The sequence below is a fragment of the Hypoxylon fragiforme genome, assembly GCF_022984875.1.
Source record: "Hypoxylon fragiforme strain CBS 206.31 chromosome Unknown GGS25scaffold_4, whole genome shotgun sequence".
Taxonomy (NCBI): domain Eukaryota; kingdom Fungi; phylum Ascomycota; class Sordariomycetes; order Xylariales; family Hypoxylaceae; genus Hypoxylon; species Hypoxylon fragiforme.
This window is the reverse complement of record NW_026054759.1, coordinates 880,477-902,543: the sequence shown is the minus strand read 5'-3', so window position 1 is coordinate 902,543 and position 22,067 is coordinate 880,477. Positions and strand designations below refer to the sequence as shown.

The 22,067-nt window shown below is 48.7% G+C and overlaps 8 protein-coding genes across 8 annotated transcripts; 3 read left to right on the top strand and 5 right to left on the bottom strand.

Annotated features, from left to right (window-relative positions):
- Window positions 1-807: 807 nt before the first annotated feature.
- GGS25DRAFT_530674 (zinc-binding domain-containing protein) lies at window positions 808-1,446 on the top strand (the record flags this gene model as incomplete). Its single annotated transcript, XM_049265406.1, has 2 exons — window positions 808-868; window positions 953-1,446. Exons 1-2 carry the CDS (start codon window positions 862-864, stop codon window positions 1,444-1,446), a joined length of 501 nt encoding a protein of 166 aa, XP_049117546.1. The 5' UTR covers window positions 808-861.
- Window positions 1,447-2,152: 706 nt separating this feature from the next.
- Window positions 2,153-3,545, top strand: GGS25DRAFT_485291 (uncharacterized protein). Its single transcript, XM_049260537.1, has one exon. It carries the CDS (start codon window positions 2,583-2,585, stop codon window positions 3,345-3,347), a length of 765 nt encoding a protein of 254 aa, XP_049117545.1. The 5' UTR covers window positions 2,153-2,582; the 3' UTR covers window positions 3,348-3,545.
- Window positions 3,546-3,669: 124 nt separating this feature from the next.
- On the bottom strand, window positions 3,670-5,231 carry GGS25DRAFT_530671 (uncharacterized protein; the record flags this gene model as incomplete). Its single annotated transcript, XM_049265405.1, has 2 exons — window positions 3,670-4,302; window positions 4,379-5,231. 2 exons carry the CDS (start codon window positions 5,229-5,231, stop codon window positions 3,692-3,694), a joined length of 1,464 nt encoding a protein of 487 aa, XP_049117544.1. The 3' UTR covers window positions 3,670-3,691.
- A 2,011-nt stretch (window positions 5,232-7,242) lies between these two features.
- Window positions 7,243-9,195, top strand: GGS25DRAFT_530667 (uncharacterized protein). The gene has a single exon (XM_049265404.1). It carries the CDS (start codon window positions 7,482-7,484, stop codon window positions 8,826-8,828), a length of 1,347 nt encoding a protein of 448 aa, XP_049117543.1. The 5' UTR covers window positions 7,243-7,481; the 3' UTR covers window positions 8,829-9,195.
- On the bottom strand, window positions 9,067-12,707 carry GGS25DRAFT_485283 (Zn-dependent exopeptidase). Its single transcript, XM_049260536.1, has 2 exons — window positions 9,658-12,707; window positions 9,067-9,591 (listed from the first exon to the last, which is right to left on the bottom strand). Exons 1-2 carry the CDS (start codon window positions 12,172-12,174, stop codon window positions 9,409-9,411), a joined length of 2,700 nt encoding a protein of 899 aa, XP_049117542.1. The 5' UTR covers window positions 12,175-12,707; the 3' UTR covers window positions 9,067-9,408.
- An 841-nt stretch (window positions 12,708-13,548) lies between these two features.
- On the bottom strand, window positions 13,549-17,066 carry GGS25DRAFT_485281 (vacuolar protein sorting-associated protein 35). The gene is made up of 4 exons (XM_049260535.1): window positions 16,630-17,066; window positions 14,317-16,537; window positions 14,112-14,258; window positions 13,549-14,053 (listed from the first exon to the last, which is right to left on the bottom strand). The coding sequence occupies exons 1-4, from the start codon at window positions 16,764-16,766 to the stop codon at window positions 13,886-13,888; spliced, it is 2,673 nt and encodes an 890-aa protein (XP_049117541.1). The 5' UTR covers window positions 16,767-17,066; the 3' UTR covers window positions 13,549-13,885.
- A 47-nt stretch (window positions 17,067-17,113) lies between these two features.
- On the bottom strand, window positions 17,114-19,148 carry GGS25DRAFT_520369 (uncharacterized protein; the record flags this gene model as incomplete). Its single annotated transcript, XM_049263875.1, has 3 exons — window positions 17,114-17,122; window positions 17,795-18,195; window positions 18,305-19,148. The coding sequence occupies 3 exons, from the start codon at window positions 19,146-19,148 to the stop codon at window positions 17,114-17,116; spliced, it is 1,254 nt and encodes a 417-aa protein (XP_049117540.1).
- A 992-nt stretch (window positions 19,149-20,140) lies between these two features.
- On the bottom strand, window positions 20,141-21,761 carry GGS25DRAFT_220770 (Oxysterol-binding protein). Its single transcript, XM_049256958.1, has 3 exons — window positions 21,563-21,761; window positions 21,186-21,505; window positions 20,141-21,124 (listed from the first exon to the last, which is right to left on the bottom strand). Exons 1-3 carry the CDS (start codon window positions 21,623-21,625, stop codon window positions 20,254-20,256), a joined length of 1,254 nt encoding a protein of 417 aa, XP_049117539.1. The 5' UTR covers window positions 21,626-21,761; the 3' UTR covers window positions 20,141-20,253.
- Between the last annotated feature and the right edge of the window lie 306 nt (window positions 21,762-22,067).

Here is a 22,067-nt window from a genome sequence, read left to right as displayed (position 1 = left end):
ATCATGCAGGAAATAGAAGGAGGTTTAAGAGGGGAAGGGGGAGGGGGTTGATACCATTGGCTAGCCCCAGGGTTATCACGTGATCACCCCTGAGTACTCGAGTGGACTCGCAAGAATTCAATGTTACCCCGAGTTCGAAAGATTGCTCGTTTGTTGTTAGTGATTGTTTCTGAATGTTTTGAGACCTATGCATAACCAAATTCTCCAGACGGGAAGGGAAGCAGGAAGAAGACGTCACAAAGACTGATTCGATGTGTACCCAGGTACTTAACAGAGACCCAGACCTGTATCATATGTGGTCATCGAATCAATGGCCGTATTCCTGGATCTCGCTATTTAATATTGGGAGTTTAGTACCTACATAGCACATTCGGACATGGCCTGAGTCGCGAGACCACGCGCACCAGCAATAGATGAAGTTGGCTACTAGATCGATGTCGTTCCACGGCAGCAACGAGACCGCATCTAACCCCAACAGAGCATCTTCCAATGGAAAAGGAAAAATTCAAATGCTCAGTAGGAAACATCACGGTTTGGTCTCTGTACAGGTTGACGTGTCACTTTTCGCCAATAGGTGAGGCGGACGATAGATAGCAACTGGTCAATAAAGGGGTCATCATATATGAATGAAGGCTACGTGCAGGATGCATAGAAAGCCATAACTCAGCTTTTGGAGAAAAGTATCCCTACAAACGTGTCAATGTTTTCTGCCTTTTAATGGAGACAGGGGATTCATTGAAATGCATGCTCTCTCACTCATCACAAAAAAGACAGAAAAAAAAAAAGAAGTATCATCTTGACAATTTCATTCATCAGATCAACTACATATTTTGAAGTCCACACGTCTGAACATATCACAGCATGGGAAGTATGGCATCGTCTCATTTCTAGCGTTTATTTTGGTTGTCATCACTGTCTTTCTAGTCACCCAACTTACCATCTTCTTACCTAGTCCCAAGGCGGAAAATGCCTGGCATTTTCTTCGGACATAAAGGGCTCCCAGGACAGTCATCCTATACGTACCCATCACTCCATCCGGCGGTCGTAAAGGCGGCGCCCAACGAGATCACGGACACATGGTTCAAGCGCAAAGACGACGGCTGCGCCATCGAGACATACGCGACCCACGTCATGGGCGATTTCCAGTGCCGCAACATCGGCTGTCTGAGCCAAGGCTGGTCCAGCAAGATGGTGGCCATCGAGATAAGGTGGTACTCCGGGAACGGGTACAACGCTACCGTGTTTGGCCAGCGCTGCCGGGCGTGCAATGAGTTCGGCGGCTTTGACCTGAACACGGACTCGTACGCCGAGCGAGTTTCCTACCGGCTTAAGAAGTGGAAAGGGATCAAGTGTGAGAAGCCGCCGTACAACGAAAAGCAAGGCAAGCCGCATCTGCGCGAGTTCTGTGAGGGCTGCAGACTCGGCATCTGTCGAGAAGGGGATTAGGGAGATAGACCTAGTCTGTAGGGATATTTGTGTTATTATTTATCGGGATTCGTTTATGTTGTAGCTAATGCGGCAACTAAGAAGAAGAGGAAAGGAAGAAAGCTTGCTTGATTCCTAACTACAGTGGCGGAGTGCCAACATATGGCCATATGGGCCATATGGCTCTAGTGGAGCCTATGGTGCCTGAGGCACCTGCAACAGTTTACTGCTACCTAGGTAGGGACTAGATTAAGGTCCATCTTGACATTGGGGTCCTGGATGCCAACCTATATAGGAGGCAGGCTAGGTACTTGGGCTTTGTATTTCGTATTGGTATCAATGCTTAGGTATCTCTACTATTTCTATAACTATCTATTTGGTATGTTTCTCAGGGAAAATAGCTTGGTGCTCATGAACGTCAAAAGTGTGAGTACTACTATCTTCCTAGGTTAACAAGGTTGTATGCCCACACTTAGCGTGAATAGTGGCTATAATGAATGGTATAGGAGGGACTCCGTCACCAACGACATGCACAATAGGTACAAAGCAAGTTACTTGAAGGATTTATTGAAATGGTGATATCTCAAATACCTAACTAGGGATGAGATTATTAATTGCCATGCTTGTTCTTCGGGGTCCTATATAATACCTAGCCACCTCCAATTGGCAGAAATATTCTAGGCTACTTCGTATCTACCAAGCGAGTGTTTCCTTTTCGAGTATAGGTAGAGACGACTGAGTAAGACCTAAAACACCAGGCCGCGAAAAGAATGTAAGCGGGTGAATAGCCCAATATGGGCTTCATCGAATATAAGAACCATCGAATAAGAAGACGGATAGATCGTGTTTAAATCCCCTTGCTGACGTCGTTACTTGTGGGGAGACCTTGTTGGCCCAATTGAGAACCCGGCAGGCCAAATGTATAATAAGAACCACACCGCTGACCACAGCTGCTGACAGACAAGGGGGAGAAAGCCAACATACATATCATTAATCTCAACATTCTTATCTCCGTCTGTTTCCTCTCGCTTCGTCTAATTTGCGTTTTTATGAACCGCCGCTCTCTTGAAATCGATCCTCACAACTCACCTACTTACTAGTCACTTACTAGTTTAAGGGGCACTGGCCAAAATCCAGAAAATAAAAAGGAAAACATAATGGAATGCCCGATCCTGATGCGCGTGCCAGCCGAGGTGCGGATGCTAATCTACACCTACCTCTTCGACGACAACGGGCACAAGCAGCTGCACATCGAGAGCGCCTGGGCCGGGAAACTGCCCAAGTCTGACTCCAGGATCCGGAGTCGGTACTACGTGATCGAGCGGTCGTTCCACCGGCGCTGCTACGAGACGACGTACTGCCTCGCCATGCCGGACGTCCGCTTCTGGCCCGCCATCATGCGCGTCAACAGGCGGATCTACGAGGAGACGGCGTACCTGGTCTACGGCGGCCACACGTTCGACTTCGGCAGCCACATCGAGGCCGTCGAGCCGTTCCTCTCGGACCTGACGCCGCAGAGCCGGATGCTCGTGCAGGAGCTCTCGCTGTACAAGCGGGGCCCTGTGCCGCCGTACGACCACGACCGCAGCGAGTGGCGCAGCGTGTGTCGCTTCCTGGGGGGCCACGGGTCTGTCAGGAAGCTGCGGCTGGTGGTCGAGGGCGGGATCCCGAGCTCCGCGTGGGAGGGGCCGAAGGAGTTCACGGCTGCGGACCTGAAGCTGCTGTACGATATCAAGCACGAGAGTCTGGACTGGGTTGGGGACTTGGCGCGGATTAAGGGGATCGAGGAGCTCGAGATCATACCGGATGTCCATCATTGCCCGCCGCCGGCGTCGACGAATATGATTGTGTTTGCGGCTATTTCGGCCTCGATTGAGAAGGGGTTGACGCAGTTTCTTAGGATGCAGCTGTGCTTGCCGTAATAGGGGAAAGGGGGCGGAGTTTAATACGGGAATTATCTTCCATCATGTACAACATATTAAGTACTAAGTGCTTAATATTCATTACGTGTTACTTACTAGGTATATTTAGGAAACTATTGTATTAGAGGCTTCACATAGGTCAAATGGATAGTGTAAGAATGTATTAATTGCGTTACGAAGTGGGAAGTTATCCTCCTCTAAAGAAATAATTTACATGAGAATAGCCACAGATGTCCCTCAGCTTCTCCGACTCTATGCCTCCTAGTAAGCTGCTACCTGATCTATTTATCATAACCCCGTTGCTTCTCGATCCCCGCGCTGTCCTATTCTTACCGATAGCCTTCCTACAAAGGCTTCATCTGATTATCCTCGGCCAAGACGTGTTTCGCAGCCTCCGCGATCATTTCCGCAGTACGTGGAATCAGTCGTCTGCCTTTCTGCTTCCAGCGGCCCTCGCTCCAGAACGAGCTCAAGACATACTTAGAGGTAGCGCGGTGCTTGATTTCTTCGGCAATATCACTCTTGGGGTCGCCGTAACGTAGCAAATCGAAAAGCCAGCATGCCAGAGGACCGAGGTCGAAGTCGTCGTACTTCGCGAGGATATGCATGACATCCAGAGCATGGACCGTGGAACCATCCCCCTTGGATAGCTTAATAAGCCATATGTCCTTGTATTCGTCCAGGATGCCGTCAAGGGCCGGTCGGACGGATCTCCAGCAGGCTGGGGGTAGAACACTTGGCTGGGTTGGAAAGTATCGCAGGACCTTTGCGAGAGCATCCGTCGACTTGGGGGTTTTGTGATTCTCATCGACGCTTTCGGGGATTCCTGGCTTAAGACACTCTAGACCTCCCTGAAGCGCAAGAACTTCCGCAACACGGTCTCTGTCCTCTGGGCTCGCAGCACGTAGGGACTCCGCAGTGTTCGATCTGGAAACGTGTATAAGTTCCCACAGTCCTAATCGGGGTTAGTTATGTAGGAATTTACTTTTTAAGGAAATAGGGGAGAGTATCTCAGCTTTCAAAATACGTACCATTCCTGGCAAAGTCCTTTAGCACCGACTGCATTTCAACATAGCCCAGGAACTCCCAAGGTGCAAAGCAAGACCAGAAAGCCTTCCAGTCTCCAGATCGATCAGGCGACTTAGGGTGAGCGTATTCGACGGGAATTAGAATGCTGACAATCTCCGTTACATACAACATCTTACCCAGACGACTCTTCTCAACCTCATAAAAGTCGTGTCGGGACCAAGGATAAGCGGGCATCTCTGCTTGCCAGTTGGTACTCGCGTTATCGTACTTGTCCTCTATATAGGCAAGGAAGCCATCGACGAACTTCAAAACCGTGTTGTGGAAAGACCACAGCTCAGCCGCTGTCTCGAGAGTGAAGTAACTGGTAAGTACGCTTAATTCGGTTCCTTGCTTGCTGAGATGGGCGTCGCAGAAATCCTCAACATTGAATTTGTGAGATGCTGCGTTGCGATCCGCCTTGGTGGACAAGGGCTTTCGCGGCTTCCACTTCGCTTTGGCTGCTTCGTGTCGCGCAACGGCAATTGGCAGATTGTGGCCGATATGCTTGATGAGTATTTTCTGGCAGACAGCTCCTTGATCGGCCTGGAAGACACGAAGAGCGTCGGGAGAGGCCTTAACAAAACTCTTCAGGCTCTCCAAGTCTGGAAGATTCACCATGATCTCCATAATCGCGTTGTTCGGGAGCCCGGGAGCGGGCTTGCGTACTTTTTCATCATCCAGGGGGCTTGGGTTCGGGTCGGAGACCGTGGGCCGAACGTCTGAGCCCGGCAAGGGCTTACGGCTCGGCGAAGGCTTATGGCTTGGCAGAGGCTTACGGGCCGGCATGCCCTTGTGTTTCTCCCAGAAATGCTGCATTGTATCCTGAGGTAGGACTAATAATAGCGTAGTTGGATTGTGTTAAGGTTGTCGTGTTAATGGCTGTCTATGGTAGTAATAGTTGTACCTTTGCGTAAATCGCTTGGTGTAAGACAAGACAGTTGCGCTGAGGCGTAAGAAGAGTGTCCAAAAAAGGGGACTCGTAGCCCTTCTTCATATATTATTTCGAAGATGGGGACATGCTGGCTCTGGTACTTTCTCAATAACGAAGCATGGGTGATTAGATTACGATTATGAAGGGCATTTTCAGCATATTTATCTGACTCACTGATAGTAAACTCACCACTTGCAGAAATCTCTCTAGACATTCCCATTTGAATAGTCTTGTCACTTGATTAGGCTTCTCTGCTGAGATGGGATGAAAATTCGGAATGCATCTACTACCTAGCAGAGACAAAAGCTATGACTACCTAGTAGGGACCTAAAGTATGAGACCAATTAATCGACAATCACTCATAAGATCAACAAGAAATGTTCAAATAATCTCTTAAGTATACTGATTATAGTTGAATTCGTGTATTGTCGCGCAATTAACTTACTCTTGATCTGGGATCTCGAGATGAATCCTCGACTTGGAGCGTAAAAAGGGGCGATCACGTGACCCCCTCAGTTCAGCACAATTTGCCATGATCTCGGGCTAGAAGGGGGTTATGAATATCGCATACAAGATACGAATATTGTCTTACCCCCTTACTACAAATTCTTTTTGTGGCATGAGCAGCTCAGTCTCACCAACGATAAGCCATTCGCTACATACCATTGGATTGCTTTGATGATGCAGGTAGCTTTTTGGCTTCGCTCACCTCATATGATTCCACCGCAAGACATGCATGAGCTGCAATGATACTTGCAGCCGCCACAGCGCTTTCGATCTCGATTACGACGATTTTCAATGCACTCCTATTTAAATAGCCTGCATAAGGATCAAGATGTACCTGGAAATCTTTTTTTCCTTCGGAGAATCGGCCAGTCTGCAGTATTATCACTGCCGCCCCGGCCGCTAATATGGTAGGATTAACTCAAATCCACCTCAGCCCTAATACGACTACAATAAACTACACCTGTGCACTAAACAAGGTTGACCTTTTCCTGCCTGGAAACTGCCTAGAACAACAGAAACGCAGAGATCTTGCCTACTAGGTACATTGTGATTCTCCAAGCAAAGCCAAGGTCGAGTATGCCCAGATTAACCGTGTTTGGTTTAATCTGTTCATTCACTCTGGTTATAATTGATAAGTAGTGGCTGTGTTGCACTTCTGTCTATGAACCAAGCCGACTACGGAGTAGGGATGCCAACAAGCTCCTGGGCGTCTGCGTGAACCTACATCAAAAGCCACTTCATGATCTAGGCACCTACATACTCCCCTCTTCCCAAAACGCCTTCTTCGAAGTTGGCTTGATTTTTATCACACACCACAACTTCGAGCTTCGCAGGCCACTGAATGAATATAGATCTTGGACACATGCTGGGGGTTCATACCTATATTCATTTGTCGCGTGGAGTAACAGATACGCACTGTTCAGTTCCCTGATAACATTCAATCTGCTTCGATATCATTCCAACAACCCCAGACAAGTGTTCGCGGGGTCGGGAGCCAAACCGCAGCCCAACTCTTTTCAGCTCTGGCGTTCGTTATCAAATGGAACGCCCAATAGACGCGCCGGCCTAAGCGCACCTGCATGGAGCTAGCCCTAACCGTGCCCCCCTGACAGCCAGCTGAAGATTCAACCTGCAGCTTGGGTGATGGCATATAGATGGGCGATCAGCAAGGCAGAATGTGTGCCACTCATGATGTATAGGTAGTTACGAATATGGGAAGGGGAATATGTGGCAAGAGTTACAAACGAGAAGGAAAACGGCAATATGTATATTAAGAGGAGGTTTGTCGTTTGTACTACCTATATACCTATCCAATGTATACCGTAAGCATCCGTCAGCTCATGACTTACATACGCGTACTCACTCAACCCCTGAATATTTGATCCATACTTGCAGACGCACAGAAGCCCTTTAATCATAATTACCTACCTACCTACCTACCTAACCTAGGTATCTAGTATCTAGTCATCATTGACGTCTACTCCCGAGTTTGCGCTCGGTTGCTTGCAGTTTTAAAACCAGAAACCATCCCCATAGCTTGGGGGAATCCGCGGATCTCCCCCCTCCCCTCCCCCCCTCCTCCTTATTATAAGATGTAAGTCGTCTGAACGTTCTATTTATCTATAACCATGCCGTGCATTATCTCGATAAAGGCCCTCATCCGCAAACTTCGCAGGGCCACCATCATCGTACGCGTCGAGACGAAAGTGAAACGGGAGCGTGAGGTTATCGACCTGACAACGCCGTACGCATCTCCCACGCCGCAGACCAAGCCCGCCACGGCCCCGGTTCCGGCTAGGGTCAAAAGCGACCGCCGTAGCGAGCGAGAGCTTTCGAGGACTATGAGTGCTTCGTCAAGAGAGGCGACGCCCGGGCCTAATAGTCCGGGATCGCCGGCCACCACGCGGAAAGAGAAGGGCAAGGAGCCGTGCCGGCCACCATATCCGGCCGATATGCCAAAAACCCGGCCCGAAGCTAGCACCGCCAGATCATCCCGGGAAACGATGACGGCGGAAGCAAGTAGTACCAGCAGTAGTGCCCGAAGCGCCAATGCTACCAGACAGCAGCAGGAGCAGCGTTCCGCAGCCCCAGAACGCAGCCTAAGTGCCACCGCCGCTGCAGAACCCGACCCGTCGTCTCGCAAGCGAAGCCTAAGCATCACCGCAACTGCCGAACCCGCGCCATCATCTCGTAAGCGAAGCTCAGACACTCAGCACACCATCGAGATCAAAGACGAGCCGGAGGACGACGACGACGACGACAACTACGACTACCCCAACAACCACAGGCACCTCCACAACTCCCTGCCTCACCCCCCCAAAAAGGAAGAAGACCCTGATTCCGACGATAATGACGACGATGACGACGAACCAGAGATATCCCCCTTCAAGCGCCAGCGAACCTCCACGTACACCGACCTCTCCGCGATTCCGCTCGCCCCCCTATCCTCATCAGCACAAGCACAAACACGAGCACGCTCGCCATCCCTCTCCCCATCCATCAAGCTCTCCCCCTCCCCCTCCCCCTCGCGCTCCCCCTCCCCATCTCCCTCCGCCCCCACAACCCACATCCCCGTGCCCTCCACCTTCCCCTCCCCCTTCGTGCACCCCTCCTTCCCCTCGCGGCCCCCCCTCAGATGCCCGCAGCGCAACCGCTCGCACACGACCATCAGCACCGCGCAGTCCTCCTCCGCGCGGAACCACGACCGGGTGTACTTCCGGTGCGGGGAGTGCGCCGCCGGCTTCGGGAACTTCATCTGCTGGGCCGACGCCCTGCGCGTGCGCGCCGACAACCCGCGCTGCGACTGCGGGCACCCGGCGCGGGAGGACATCACGGGGGACGCCGCGACCGTGAGCGACGTGCTGTTCTACAAGTGCGCCACGAACGCGTGCGCGTTTCGGAGGTTCGAGTGGGATGACCCGCTGAGTGCGGAGGAGGTGAATCGGTTTTGTGGGAGGCGGGTGTATATGCTTTGATGCGTTTGATGGGCATGTGTCGGGCTGTGTGTGCTGCGTTGTTTGTTATGGGGGGGGCGTGGTTGGAGGGAGGGAGGAAAAGGGGGGTGGGTGAACCTGACAGTCGGATGGGCTCATATTCTTCAAGATTTCCTTTCTTTTTACTTCTGAACATCCTATACTCTTAAGATACCTACCCATGTACTCATAAAAATGCTGCTTGTATGTACCTAACTTAGGTAATTATGATTAGTGAATGAAGGATTGAATAGACGGCCTGCCTCGGGAACTTCTTCTATGTGCCATAAATTCTAGAAAATGAGCAATATAAGTCTTCATACAGCACTTTACAAATAAATAAACTCATACTTGAACAAGATCTCTTTCATTCCTTATGTCCGAGTGCCTGACCCTAGGTACCTAAGCTACGTGATGATACCCTGAAATACTATAGAGTGAAAGGGTACAGGAGTCAACCATCAACCATCTATAGGTATAATACAACAACATGGTCCCTGAAATCCGATGACGCCGAGCAATGCATTCATATGTAATCCGCAAAACTTCTTTAAAAGCTCAGACGCTGCCCCTGAGCACTCCATTATTGCAGCAACCCATGGGCGGCTTTCTTTATGATATCAGCGGTTTTGTCGATAAGCTTTTGGGTCAAGGGCCAGTCTTCTGCATCGATGGCATCCCGGATACCTGGAAAATTGGCCTCATTTGAGCTAGACCATAGCTGAGGGCCAAAGACGACATGTTTAAATTGTGTTCGGTTGGGTATCTGTTTTAGCGTATTAGTACAAGATCAAGGCATGCATATGTCGAAGAAAAAGAAAGCCAGACTTACTCCACCACCGAACTCCAGGTCTAATAACCCGGTTTCGAAATTCGCCATGCGATTGTTATAGTCACACCTCTTTTGGCCTAAACCGACAGGTTCCCAACCGCCTGAGGACACGACAGTTTGCTCCCAGCTAATCTCCCATTTTTCAAACTCCAAGATTGACTTCTCGGCTTCATTGATGGCATCCTTGATGGGGTCGAGGTTATACCGATCATTGACACCTTTATCTTGGCCCAGTTGCCATAGGTTTCCTAGATAGCGGCCAAGGGACAGCGCATAGTTGCCCATGTCAAAAGGCAAAACAGGTCGATCAGCTAGCTCTAGAATGAGAAGAGCAAGAACTTGGCCGAGGAGGGTGTGATAAACGAAGCCAGGGTCTCCAACATGATACATCCAATCGAAGTTATCATATGCAGAATGATAAGGATGCGCTGCCCCATCAAAGCGAATATCAATGGAGCTGGTGCCAGCCATGTCTAGGAAGCCGACGTAATCGCTGCCACCACCCAATCCTTCAAGCTCTGCTTTGCGGTCTTCCCATAGCATTCGCAACGAAGTGTTGAAATTGGGGTCGATGACTCTATCAAGTACCTTGTAGAGGACTTTACGGAACATCGGGGATGCGGCAGCGTGGAATTCCTGACCGGACACAGGGACATCAAGATTAATGTATGCAAAAGCATTCTTCTGTAAGACCTCCAGGTTGTTTTCAACGAATTCGGTGCTGCCAATTGCGTTATACTCTTCGGCATCCCAACTCATGAATTCGATGGTGCGGAGTGGTCGCCAGCCCCTGGATACCAGGTCACCAAAAATGCGCGAGACTTCCAACATAATGGCTGTCCCCACACCGGGATCACTTGCGCCAAAAGACCAGGAATCCCGGTGGTTGCCGATGATGATGGATTTTTCACTCTGTTCGATGCCGATAATCTTTCCGTAAACATTCCAGATTTCCTGGCGTTCATTTTCATCTTGTTCATTCTTCAGTCGTACGATGGGCGATGAGGAGTTACCCGACCACCACTCCACGTCAGGCACACCACCGTGCCAATCCGAAGGGCAAGGCTCACCAAACCCTTGAATATGTTGGAGAAGCACTTGGGCATCCCGCCAGGAGACTGGTATACTTGGGATCTTGACCAAGCCTGAGGTTTGTTCTTTCGTCATCCGAGGTTGACCTTCTTTGCTTTCCCAGCCAGGCGTCAGTACGTCACCAACAACCCAGTTCATTAAGCCAACAGATCCTCTTTGTACACCATCTGCGGGCATGAATCGTCCATTCGGTGCCGTATCTCCCCTTAGGAAGCCGTCGTCTGCCGGATCGCTGTATATGATACAACCAGCGAATCCCGCCAACTCTGCCGCCTTCACCTTGAGACCCCTATTGCTTTGTGTGCCATAATAGCGCACAAGTGCGATCGCGCCCTTCGTATCGATTCCCTTGCTGGCGATTCTCTTAAAGTCCTCTCTCGATCCATAATTAACATAAATCAACGGCCCCTTCACGTCACCTGCCTTCGAGAGGCCGTGGAACGCAAAGGTCTGGTGACCTGCTGTTGCTCCACCAATTTCCTTCTCCTCGAGTGCCGCCGTCCACTTGGCTTTTTTCCCATCCTCGGACATGATCTGCACGGCTCTACCGTCTTCTTTCGGATAGTTCAGGTACACAAAGTATTCGTCCACCGTAACGTCCTCCAAGCCATACTTTATGAAATCATTCCGTACATCCATCGCCAGCGCATAGTCGCCTTCTGACCCTGCGAGATGCGCATAGTTCGTAACGTGCCGTAGCGTTTTCCTCATTCTACCTGCATCGACGTGGTCTTGTACGTATTGTCGCACGGCCTCGGGGTCGAACATTTGGCCACCAATGCGCCTCGTCATATTGGTGAAAAGATCGCTCATGAATAGTAGGTATAGGAAACCGAGGATAAGGAAAACTGCGAGTAGTCTGCCAACGAGCAGTATGGCAGCAGCACTGTTGAAATTCGGCAACTTCCATCTCCTCCTGATCTCCCTTGAATCATCAGTATCGGGGCTTGCCGCGTCACTTTGGCGAGGTAGTCGAACAGTGATTCTAGGTAGCCGCAATCGCCACTTCCACTTCCACTGGGGTAACGAGGAGGCAATTCGTTTCCTCCACGATGATGATGATGATCGTGAACTCGATTCGTCTAAGGGGTCTTCCACTTCCAGCTCCTCCATATCACGTCGCACCCGCGCATGTCCTCCATCATTGCTGTCATCATCGTCATCTTCTAGCGTCCATTGCGACCCTTCGTCGTCTGATTCCACGTACGGGGGTCGGTAACCGTCGGGCGCATGCCTGGAAGAGTCCGGCTGTCTAGAGCGTGAGAAAAGGAGTGACTGCGCTTCGGTTTCGTGATCGGGTCTCGTGTCTATGGGTGAATGAGGAGGGGGCCAGTCTTGTCGGGAATTTGAGGAGTTGCCACCGGTGGCTTCATCGTAGGTAGGTATAGGTGGTGGTGGTATATACTGAGACTTTTCGGAGGGCATCTTGGCTGTACAACGGCATTGATATTTAAAAGGGATAGTATAAAAAGTTGGGTCAAGATTGTTAATGAAATTCACTATATGGAGAAAAGGTGAGGTAGGTGCATTTGATTATTAGTGGTTTGGTTAAGTGGGTTTTAAACGAGTGATTACTATTTGAGGCCACGATAAAGGAGTGCAAAGCAGAGGCAGAGATGATTCGAAGAAGGAAGTATTGTTAATTAAGGGAATGAGGTACGCATCAGTCCAACTACCACATGAGTCGTCATGGGAAGGACAAAAGACACGAGTTATGAGTTAGGTAAGTAGTTAAGTAGTTAAGTTAAGAAAATTGAGTGAATATGTAGGGTATCATCAAACGACATGGAGCTTTTGTGAAAAAAGAAAACTAAAGTTAAACAGACATCCAGGTTATGGTTGTGAGGGTAAGTGTGAGGTTTGTTTCAATAATTTCGATGATTTCGATGGTCCAGATTCCCATCTCAAGATGTTGGTACTGCGTAGTTGCGGAGCATGCGGGCCAACTGGGAATTGCCTTTTCTTAGTCATCACGGATTCTTAACACTGCCACAATCAGGGGTGCTACATAAAAGTATATCGCACCTTACGCTAAGGTCAGTAGTACTAGTACTTAGTACAATCAACAAGCAAGGATTGTCAGCCCCCCCTAACCCCTGAATACGCCAAGCTGCCAAGGGGGCATAGGATTCAACTTGTCAAATTGGCAACTGATTGGACGATAACGAATATATGTATTTATATAGTATAGTACTACTAACTATGTAGTAGTATTTACCTACCAACATACGAAGGTTGTGGCCAAAAGTTTAGACCAAGATATACCTCAGCCCTACAGTTCCTTTACTTTTCTATTACTGTAAGAAATATTATCGCTAACATATTTACTTATTTATAAAGCCTTATAAATTTATTTAATAAATATTAAATATGTTATTACGTTATTTAATTAATGTATTTAATAATAGAAATTTCTGTAATTTTTTTTCTTTATTATATTAATGTAAATATTTATATAATAATCTAAGGTTGTTTAGGATTAAAGGCTTTAAGTTTATAGCATATTATAGTGTTTAAGTGTGCTTTAAGGTGCTATACTTTTAAGGGTTGTGGGGGATTTGACGTTAAATGTATATCTATTATTGGTAGAGGCCTAAAAAAGAGTAGCGCACTGTGGGGCGGAGGTATATCTTGGTCTAAACTTTTGGCCACAACCTTTGTACTGTAGTAAGGTTAGGTAACACCTACATGATAGGATCTATTAATGAATACAAGTAACGTAAACCATCTAAAATAATACTAGAGAATTAATGCAAATACTCTCAAAGAAACAGACAAGTCTTCATTCGGAAATTCGACTAGGCAGGTAACTTGAGAATTCGTACAAGGGCCCAATGGCAACTAACTAAAGGTAACTAGTAACTGCAGCTCTTCAAAAGACGCCTAGACTCCTTAGTCGGAAGCCCAACGCATCGTCTTAAACCACCAAGAATATACATATGTACACGATAAATCTCCAACTCACTCAACTCATCAGTCGTTGCGGTGTTCTCGTCCTAAGTAAGGGCATCATTATTTAGCCTTGGTGCAAGCCCTTAATTCCTCCATCTCGTGCGCGTCGTTGAGTAAATGTGTTGGTACTGACTACATGACTTCTCTAACCTACCACATTACTATGCTTTGATATGTGTCCTCATCACTTTTGCGGGTATAGAACAATCCCTTCATATTGCCTCGATGCAATGTTATCCAAAGTGTGTTGGAAGTGTCGCTTGCTACTCTCCACACTTGCCGAGTCTTGCTGGTTCGTTGCGAGGTTTGAGTGAATAAGTTCGATGAGCCCATTGATGTATTTGGTAGTGACCTAGACAAGTAAGCTTTAGTAACGTACATGTCGAAACTAATATTGGGATATTTCTTACCGATTCGTTTTGCTGATCAAAGTAATATACATAGCGATCAAGGATTTCAACAAACAACTCGATTGAGGTTGCCTGTTCCATGCAGGAGTCGGCAACACGCAGGGCTCGCTGCAGGCATTCCAGCACACGCTTTCCATCTCGGTAGAGCTGTGGCAAAGATATTAGCTAACATATAAGTAAGTACAGCAGTTGATATAAAACTTACACCTTCATCTGACTCTTCAATGGCCGCGATTGGCATGGCCCACCATAGATGGCTCGCCAAGTACACTGCTCGGCACTGGTCCGGCTTCCGTAGGAGCTTACTACCATGTAGAGCACACTTCGTAATCAGGGTATCGTAGTTCTCCTTACCGAAATGTCTTGTTTGATGTAGTGCATTGGCAATGATACATACGGCTTGAAATTGAGCTTTTGAGTCAGAAATTGCCTCTTCGTATACGGTGAAAGCTTGCGCAAAAAATTCGTATGCGACCTCTTCAAAGCTCGTCATGTCGGCGCTCTGTCCACAGGCACAAAACAACCGCAGCGAGAGTTCGGCAGCACCAGAGCCATTGACCCTGGTATATATGCCGGATATTGCGGAGTGCATAAACTTATATAGGGCACTCAATTGCGTTTCCCAGTTATCCTCGTAGTGCTCTCTAGCCTTGAACCGGCGTGCGAGCTTCATGCCGGCCGTGATTAGAGGAGGGGTCGTCGTGCGAATCCTCTCATTTCCTTCGGCGAACGCCTTTCGCACCATTTGGAGTAGGCTAAATTGTGTATCGTTATCTACGCCGTCGAGCAAGTGAACGATCCGTGCTAACCAGCCTTGCTCCTCCATCGTTTCGTCGGTTTCCAAGGCTCTTCGTTGTGGGCCACCGGGATAGCCAGCAGGGGGCTGCGAGCCCTCTTTAATTAACACTTTTAGAATTTCAAGAACGTTCTCAAGTTGAATAGTAGTTGATATCTTAGTTTCATTGCGTAAGAGGGTTCTGACAACTTCTCCAGCTACGGCCCGTCTTGTTGGATAGGTTTGGGATTGGAAAAGAGGCACATAGGTGGGAAGGGATAGGGCCGTAAAAATGGAAATGTATCGCTTGAGGGGAGCTTGTAGTAATGCCAGTAAACTCTGCTGTGCTGGAGTGGAGTGAAGATCAGCACTATTGGCATGCTCCTTGACTTTGCGATTCGCATAGTCCAGAATCTGATCGACATAGTCGAGTCGACCGGGATATATATTCAAAGCAAGATTAGTAAGAGAAACTAGCAACGCAATCGTGTCCTGGATGGGGAGGTGTTGCGCGTTGACGAGATTGTTGACTTGGTCAAAGAAGACTTCATAGAGTTTAATATTAGGAGGAATCCCACGCTGTTTCTTGGTCGTTTGAGATGATTCGTCCGAATCGTTTTCATTTGCCGTCGTCTCAGCATCTGTGGCTGGTGTGTCTGGCAAATTCGATTCTGATTCTGCCGAAGTGCTTCCTTCTGCATGCTCGGCAGGTTCGGCATTAGCATGGTCTCCATTAGGCTCAGTGGACGCTTCATCTGGAGTTGGCTTCGCTTCTTGCTGGTCCTTGGTCAAACGGACCTTCTCAAGAAGAGTAGCCAAAGCGTCTTCCTCAAGTTTTGCTCTGTCGTCCGACACTTCCTCTTGGGATTCCCGTTCAGCATAGGCCGACAACCTGTCCATCAAACCAATAACAATAGCCTTGACATTGACGTGAGGGTTGAGCCGTGATACAGCAGCGAGGAACTGGTCCAGGGTATGCAAATGAAACTCGTCCGGGAAAACTTGCGTAATGATCTCCAGGAGATACTCTTGAGCTAGAACATCACGACACTGAACTACTTGCTCGAGTAGCGGGCCCAAGATACCGTTCTTGTACGTTTCGAGATCTACTAACTGGCTCAACCGCACGATGTTGCTGCCGACCAGAAGCTGTAGCTCCTTGCGCTCCTTGGTTCTCTGTTCCCTCTCCCTCGAATGACCTTGGTGTTGTAGTCGCACCCAGAGCTTGTTCATCTCGACAAAATTCGTCAGGATGAAGTTAATGGAGTCCTGGAGATTCCCTTCGGGGCCATCGCCGTCGCCAGTAGGTAGATAGTCTCTGGCTTGGCCAGATAAGTAGTAACGTAGGAACAGACCCCGAATGGGATGCTGGACACCACGGCTCATATCCATCATGTCCTTCATCAGCTCTTTTACGGGTGCTTCGGGTATGGACATGTATGCCGTTCCCACGGTTATCATGAGATATAGACGGGGCACAATGTTACCGGCATACTGGACAAGTTCGTAGAGATCGGCAAGGTGATTGTGGGGGTGGTTCTCTCGTAGATGCATGGAAAGGTAGCGCAAGGCGTCGAATATGGCCATGTATAGCTCATAGTATTGCTTTGGTCCCAGACTACTTGTCCGCAGCTCGGCGACCAGAGTAGAGCTATGTGATATGGGTTAGCTACGAGGGAGGCAGGCAGATAGATAGCTACTAGATAGCAAGTCAACAAGTAATTGAACTTGATGGAAACTTACCAGCACTTAAGAGCATCCATAAGCTTGCCAGGGGTATCAAGACATTTGCGCATAAGCGCGGTCTGCTGGCGCACAGCTACCAAGGCATCTTCCAGCAACCTGGCCTGGTCCTCGGGTGGTACAGGTGTTGTTGACATGATGGGCGTTGCGTAGACGGGTAGGAAGGGAGGGTATTATGGGAGATTAACGCCGTAGGAAAGGTCAATGATACATATGTATGTCGTTCAAGTCATTGGGTCGACGTGGAGGTTCGTGAAATAGGATGACCAGCTGCAGTTACAGGAAGAGCCTGCGGCAAACCAAGAGTGACCAGCTTTTAAGAGAGCTTTAAGAAATCGGAGTTGTCTTGCGCAAGTTGTATGGTTTAGTTTAGCGGGTCAATGAGCCAGAGCAGCAAACATTTGATCCATAAGATTTGAGTTGCATCCCAGATTTCGGCTAAGCCTTGGAAGTTACATAGTACATACGTACCTAGATCCACCCGTCACTGGGCCTGGGTTCTATGCATTAGCCACATTTCCAACCTCCAAGACAAGCCACATCTTTCTCACTGTATATGCTGTGATGTCATAATCTTTTGAACCACTTTTACTGTACATATGTAGCTTCAAATGTTTGAACTTGTATCAGATGTATCATGTCCTAACTTCTGAAGTATGGAATTTATACATCAGCTGTATGCATATATCCAGTAAATCGCCGTGCTGTCCTAGGCCTTTTCTTACATCTCGAAGAAATAGCTATGAAGTTCAGCTATACAACCTATCCCGCTACGCAGTTGAGTGCAGACACAACTAATACGAGCTTCATCACTCTGACTTATCATCGTGGCCCTCCTGAGCAAGGTCCTTTACTCAAGAAACACAACCAGCTATATATATCGCCTGTTTCAGAAGATTCTTACCAAACCATTACTGCCGACACGAGTTACGCAGAACAAAGCACTTATCCCACATAAGATTCAATATTCGTGTAGTTTTTCATCATTCATCATTGGCATATCCCATTTTCTTCTCAGAGGATCATAGTCTCTATCTACTAGTATAGGCACCTAATCCATCCCCTGTCACGTTTCCCTTTTCACCCAACCAAATCCGAGCCGTAAATCTCAGTATTCATCCCAGCTTCATTCCATGATATGGTTCATGTTCATGGCCGCAGTGACCCATAGGCTAGTGGATGCCATGTGCACGTCCCTTGGCTGCGACTGATAGTTCGGGTTTCCGAATCCCTGGACGAAGTCGGCGAGGTCATAATCCGCGAGAACAGTGTTTACTGTGTTCCTATCCCACTCATACGTGCGGGTGCCAGCGAGGCCGTTCGGGTCGCCGTTGGGACATCCGTGCTCGTAGAGAAAGCGGTAGCTGAGCTGTTCCTGGTTCGGGTGCTCGGCGCTGTACACCTCCTTGAGATTAGCCCATCCTCGCGGGCCGCCGCACTCCTCGGCAACGCAGTGGCCGAGGCCGTCGATGCACGCGAACTTTTCTGTCGCCTCTCCGCGTCCCAGGATTGTCATGTGGTGGTCCCACTTATCGTGAAAGTCGTAGGTATAAGTGAATTGCTTGCCTGGTAGATGGTTTCTATAGTTAGTACATACCTTGCTATGAAGGGCATACCTATCCACAGATTGGAGTGTAAGAAAGAAAGGATTTCAGCTATAAAAATATTTACTTACCTCGATACTCAGGATCCTCAAAGACCTCACACAACTCCACCTCATCCGCGCCGCTCTCCAGCGTTCTAGGATGTCCTCTCAGTCCCTCACACAGACGATCCGCGCGTCGATAAAACGCATCACTCGTAGGATCCACCAAGCGCAGCAAAAAGCGCCTCGACGCCCCCTCCTCTCGCTCCGGGAACGGCGGCAGCGGCTCTCCATCCGGCGTATTCTGCGCCGCGTGAATGAGCCACGCGGCCGCGTTCTCGTCCTCTACCGGAGTGTAGTCCACGAACGTAGGGTCCACGACCCCGAAATCGTAAAGGTGGGTTCCGGTCCACTCGAAGGCTACTTGGAGCGCCAGGTGTAGCGAGGCGAAGGTCGCGTGGGCGGGGCACGAGAGCGTGCGGTAGATGCGCGGGAGGGCGATGTGGCCCGGGGCCAGGTCGAACTTGATCATGTAGTTTGGCGGCTTGCTGTCGCGCTCGGGCATGCGGTAGGGGGGTGAGTATGTTAGCTGGCACTCTTTCGGGCCGTGGTGGACGGGCTTGTGGCAGTCGTCGGGCTCTTGGATAATCTTCATCTTGGAAAACTGGTCGCAAAGGAGGTCCATGCTCATTTGTTCTTGCTCGACTAGATCCATGGTTTTGGCCGACTTTGTGGCGTTGATTGACTTCATGGCGGCGACTAACTTCGTCGTGTTAACTAGCTCAGCGGTGTTGACTGGCTCGGCAGTGTCGACTGTCTCGGAGGTGCTGGCTAGCTTCATAGCGTTGGCTTTCTCGACGGTGACGGTTGACTCCATGATGTCGAGTTGTTTCATAGCTTTCAATAAAATATCAGCCGTCTTAAAGGGAGACATCTTGAGAGCGTGTTGAGTAGCTGTGCAAAGTGATGCTGGTGTTTCAAGGCAAGACATGGTTAAAGCAAGTACACCATTTGCAGTGTGTGGGTGAGCAGTAGAGGAGGTAGGTAGAGGAAGGGAAGGAAGGAAAAGAAAAAAAAAGTAGAAGTAAACATATAATTATTCTGTCTAGCTACCTGCAGTCGAAAGTCGATATCTACCTACCTAGGTACCTACATACTTCGAAACGGAGAAGGGAGCACAGTAGGTTGTCTCCATAGGTAGGCATAGGCATATATCTACGAGCTCGAAAGACCGAAACAATCGACTCTCTGCTGTTAGGGATGTCACCTGCCTATGAGCCTAAAGCAGCATATCTACCTACCTAGGTAGATACCTAGTCAAGGCACTACCATGTTCTCCAGTTCCTAGAGTCGTGAACAGTTACAAAGACGTATTGGAACTAGAGGGCTGAGAATAAACACGAAGGTCAAGATATTTGACTATCGTAAGTATTGTGCTTGGGCGTGCTGGGTCGGCTCATTCACGGTGAGGAGAATCATGAAAAGCTCCTTGTTAGATGGCCTAGTCAAAAAGATTCATTATAATGCTTGAATCTGTATTTGTGCATCTGGGAAGTACTAATGGATGCTTGGAATAGCACTGTTGATGGATCTTGTTGAGCATGGTGGCAGAGCCCAAACGGATACCCCTTTTCAATGACATGTGGATTGATCATATACATAGTAGATGATAGTCTCTATGCAATCTCTACCATGTGATTTTGTCACACCCAAGACGAACTGCTTCTAAACATACTAATAATCTAAATGGATTTAATCAACTACATATAACCTATATATTGACCAGCACTACCTGTCACAGAGCAAGCAAGTGAGCAGTATTACGCTGTATTGTTTGCCCAACTTCCCCCTATTTACGTCGTAGCCAATTCGAACACAATCAGGTACCACCACTGCCTTTACTTCTACCTCTACCCCTGCCATCAAGCTTTGTCTTCGGGCCCTAGCATTACTTGATTATCTATGTATAAACAACTCCAACCACACCGTCTTTGTGCAAGTGCTCTCAACCTTCTGTATGCATATACGATAAATGGCGCTTACTGACCAAGCAGCTCCAGGGCGAGCTTGCTCTTCTCATCTTCAGTTAACTCTTGGCCCTTGACCTTGTCAGCTTTGGCAGCATCATAACGCCATAGGCCGCCCGTCTTATCCGCATCGCCATTCGTGTTTAGACCGACATTGGGAGCTAGACTCTGGAGTGTTGCGTCTGTCTCCGATTCCGGGAGAGCAACAAAGTATCTCCTCTCCCACTTGCGGCCTTCATCTTGCTCCTTCTTCCGCATCGTCCGCTGCGCCTGCTCAATCTTGGTCTTCTCCTTGCCGACGTAATCCATGTCACCCTTGGCAATACCCGCCGCGACGTTAGCCCATGCGCGTCGAGACTCAAGTGGGTGCTGCTTCTCGATAGGCGCAACGATTAACTCCGAAATAGGGACGTTGGTAGGATCCCAGTTCTCGATAAGGGTCTTGGTAGAGTTTTGCTTTGCGGGGCCGGTGTGGATCTCAAAGGCCTTGGTCCATTGTCCGGAGCAATTATAAACAACTTCCTTCTCCTTGCCCGTGGGATATAGACTAGCCGTGAACGAATTCTTCTTGCCGCCTATCCATCCCTTCCCGCTATAATCAATCTTGGCTGTGTATCCTGACGACGAAGTGATGTAAGATGCGCCGTCCAGCTCAATAAATGGCGCACCAAAAATCAACCCTTCCACGTGGAGTGATGGTAGCGTGATCAAGAAAGTGTCCTTCTCTCCCGGCTTGGAGGGATCCGGGACTGAGAGTACAGCATGTCCAATCTGCTTGATGTTGATCGTTTTGGAGAAACTGGCCTTCTGAGCATTGTATCCCTGAAGATGAACACCGCTCGATTGGTTGATGATACTGTATGCAGTTGCAGGTGGGTGGTGGCTGGGTCGTTTGTCAGCCATGACTTTTTCAATATCAATAAAATCACTTTCACCTGACTTACTTCACTTGTTCGCTGACCAAATCGGTTATACCCGCCTCGTCTTCCCATTTACCCAGGAATAACTCGCCAAGGAAGGGATTCAGCGGCTTCTTCTCATTGCCATATTGCTCGCTTCGGCTCGCGTACTGCTGCTTTAATGTAGTCAAGAACCACTTTAGAACAAGTAGAGCTCTCTTCGCCGGATCGGGCTCTTTTGCTGGCGCAGCAAAAACGGTAGGATGTTCAGCCCAATACGAGCTAAACTCGGTGAGACTCGTGGAGGAGAGGATAAAGGGCGGGGCTGTTAGGGAGGAAAGATCGCCGTTGAATGAAGCAATAGACTAGTCCCAAGTTCGTCAGCGGGGTATAGAACAGGAGGGGATGACATGTTAACTAACCTTGAGGAAGGCGGTCCAACTAGAACCAGAAGCCTGGGCGTTAGGTGTAGTAGCCTCTGCCATTATTGTAACACTGTACAATGATCGCCTACAGGTTTATACTCCACGAAACTTAGGGGGTGCGTTATATGAATAGCCAAAATCAAGTCCAAAAGCTGGTTTCGAGTCCGTAAAGGAGTAACGGGACCGAGGGAAGGTTACTGGGCAGATTGGCGGGGATCAGGTTCCGTAGAGGACTCGGAGCTAAGGTTACGTGATACGGGATGCGGTATACGGTATGCGGAATACGGGATATTCGATGGACTCGGTCGGATTTAGATCTTATCGCCTGCAGTTTCAGGATAGAAGCTGAAGCAGAAGTCGAAGAAGTTCTTTGTTTTCTTTTTCGGAAAACACGGGGGGAATGGTTGGTGTTAGAACAAAAAGCGGATTGTGATCTTTCTTTATGCGGAGGTTTGGCTTTGTATTTAGTATGAATTGTTTTTAGTGAGTTTTGATGTATCAA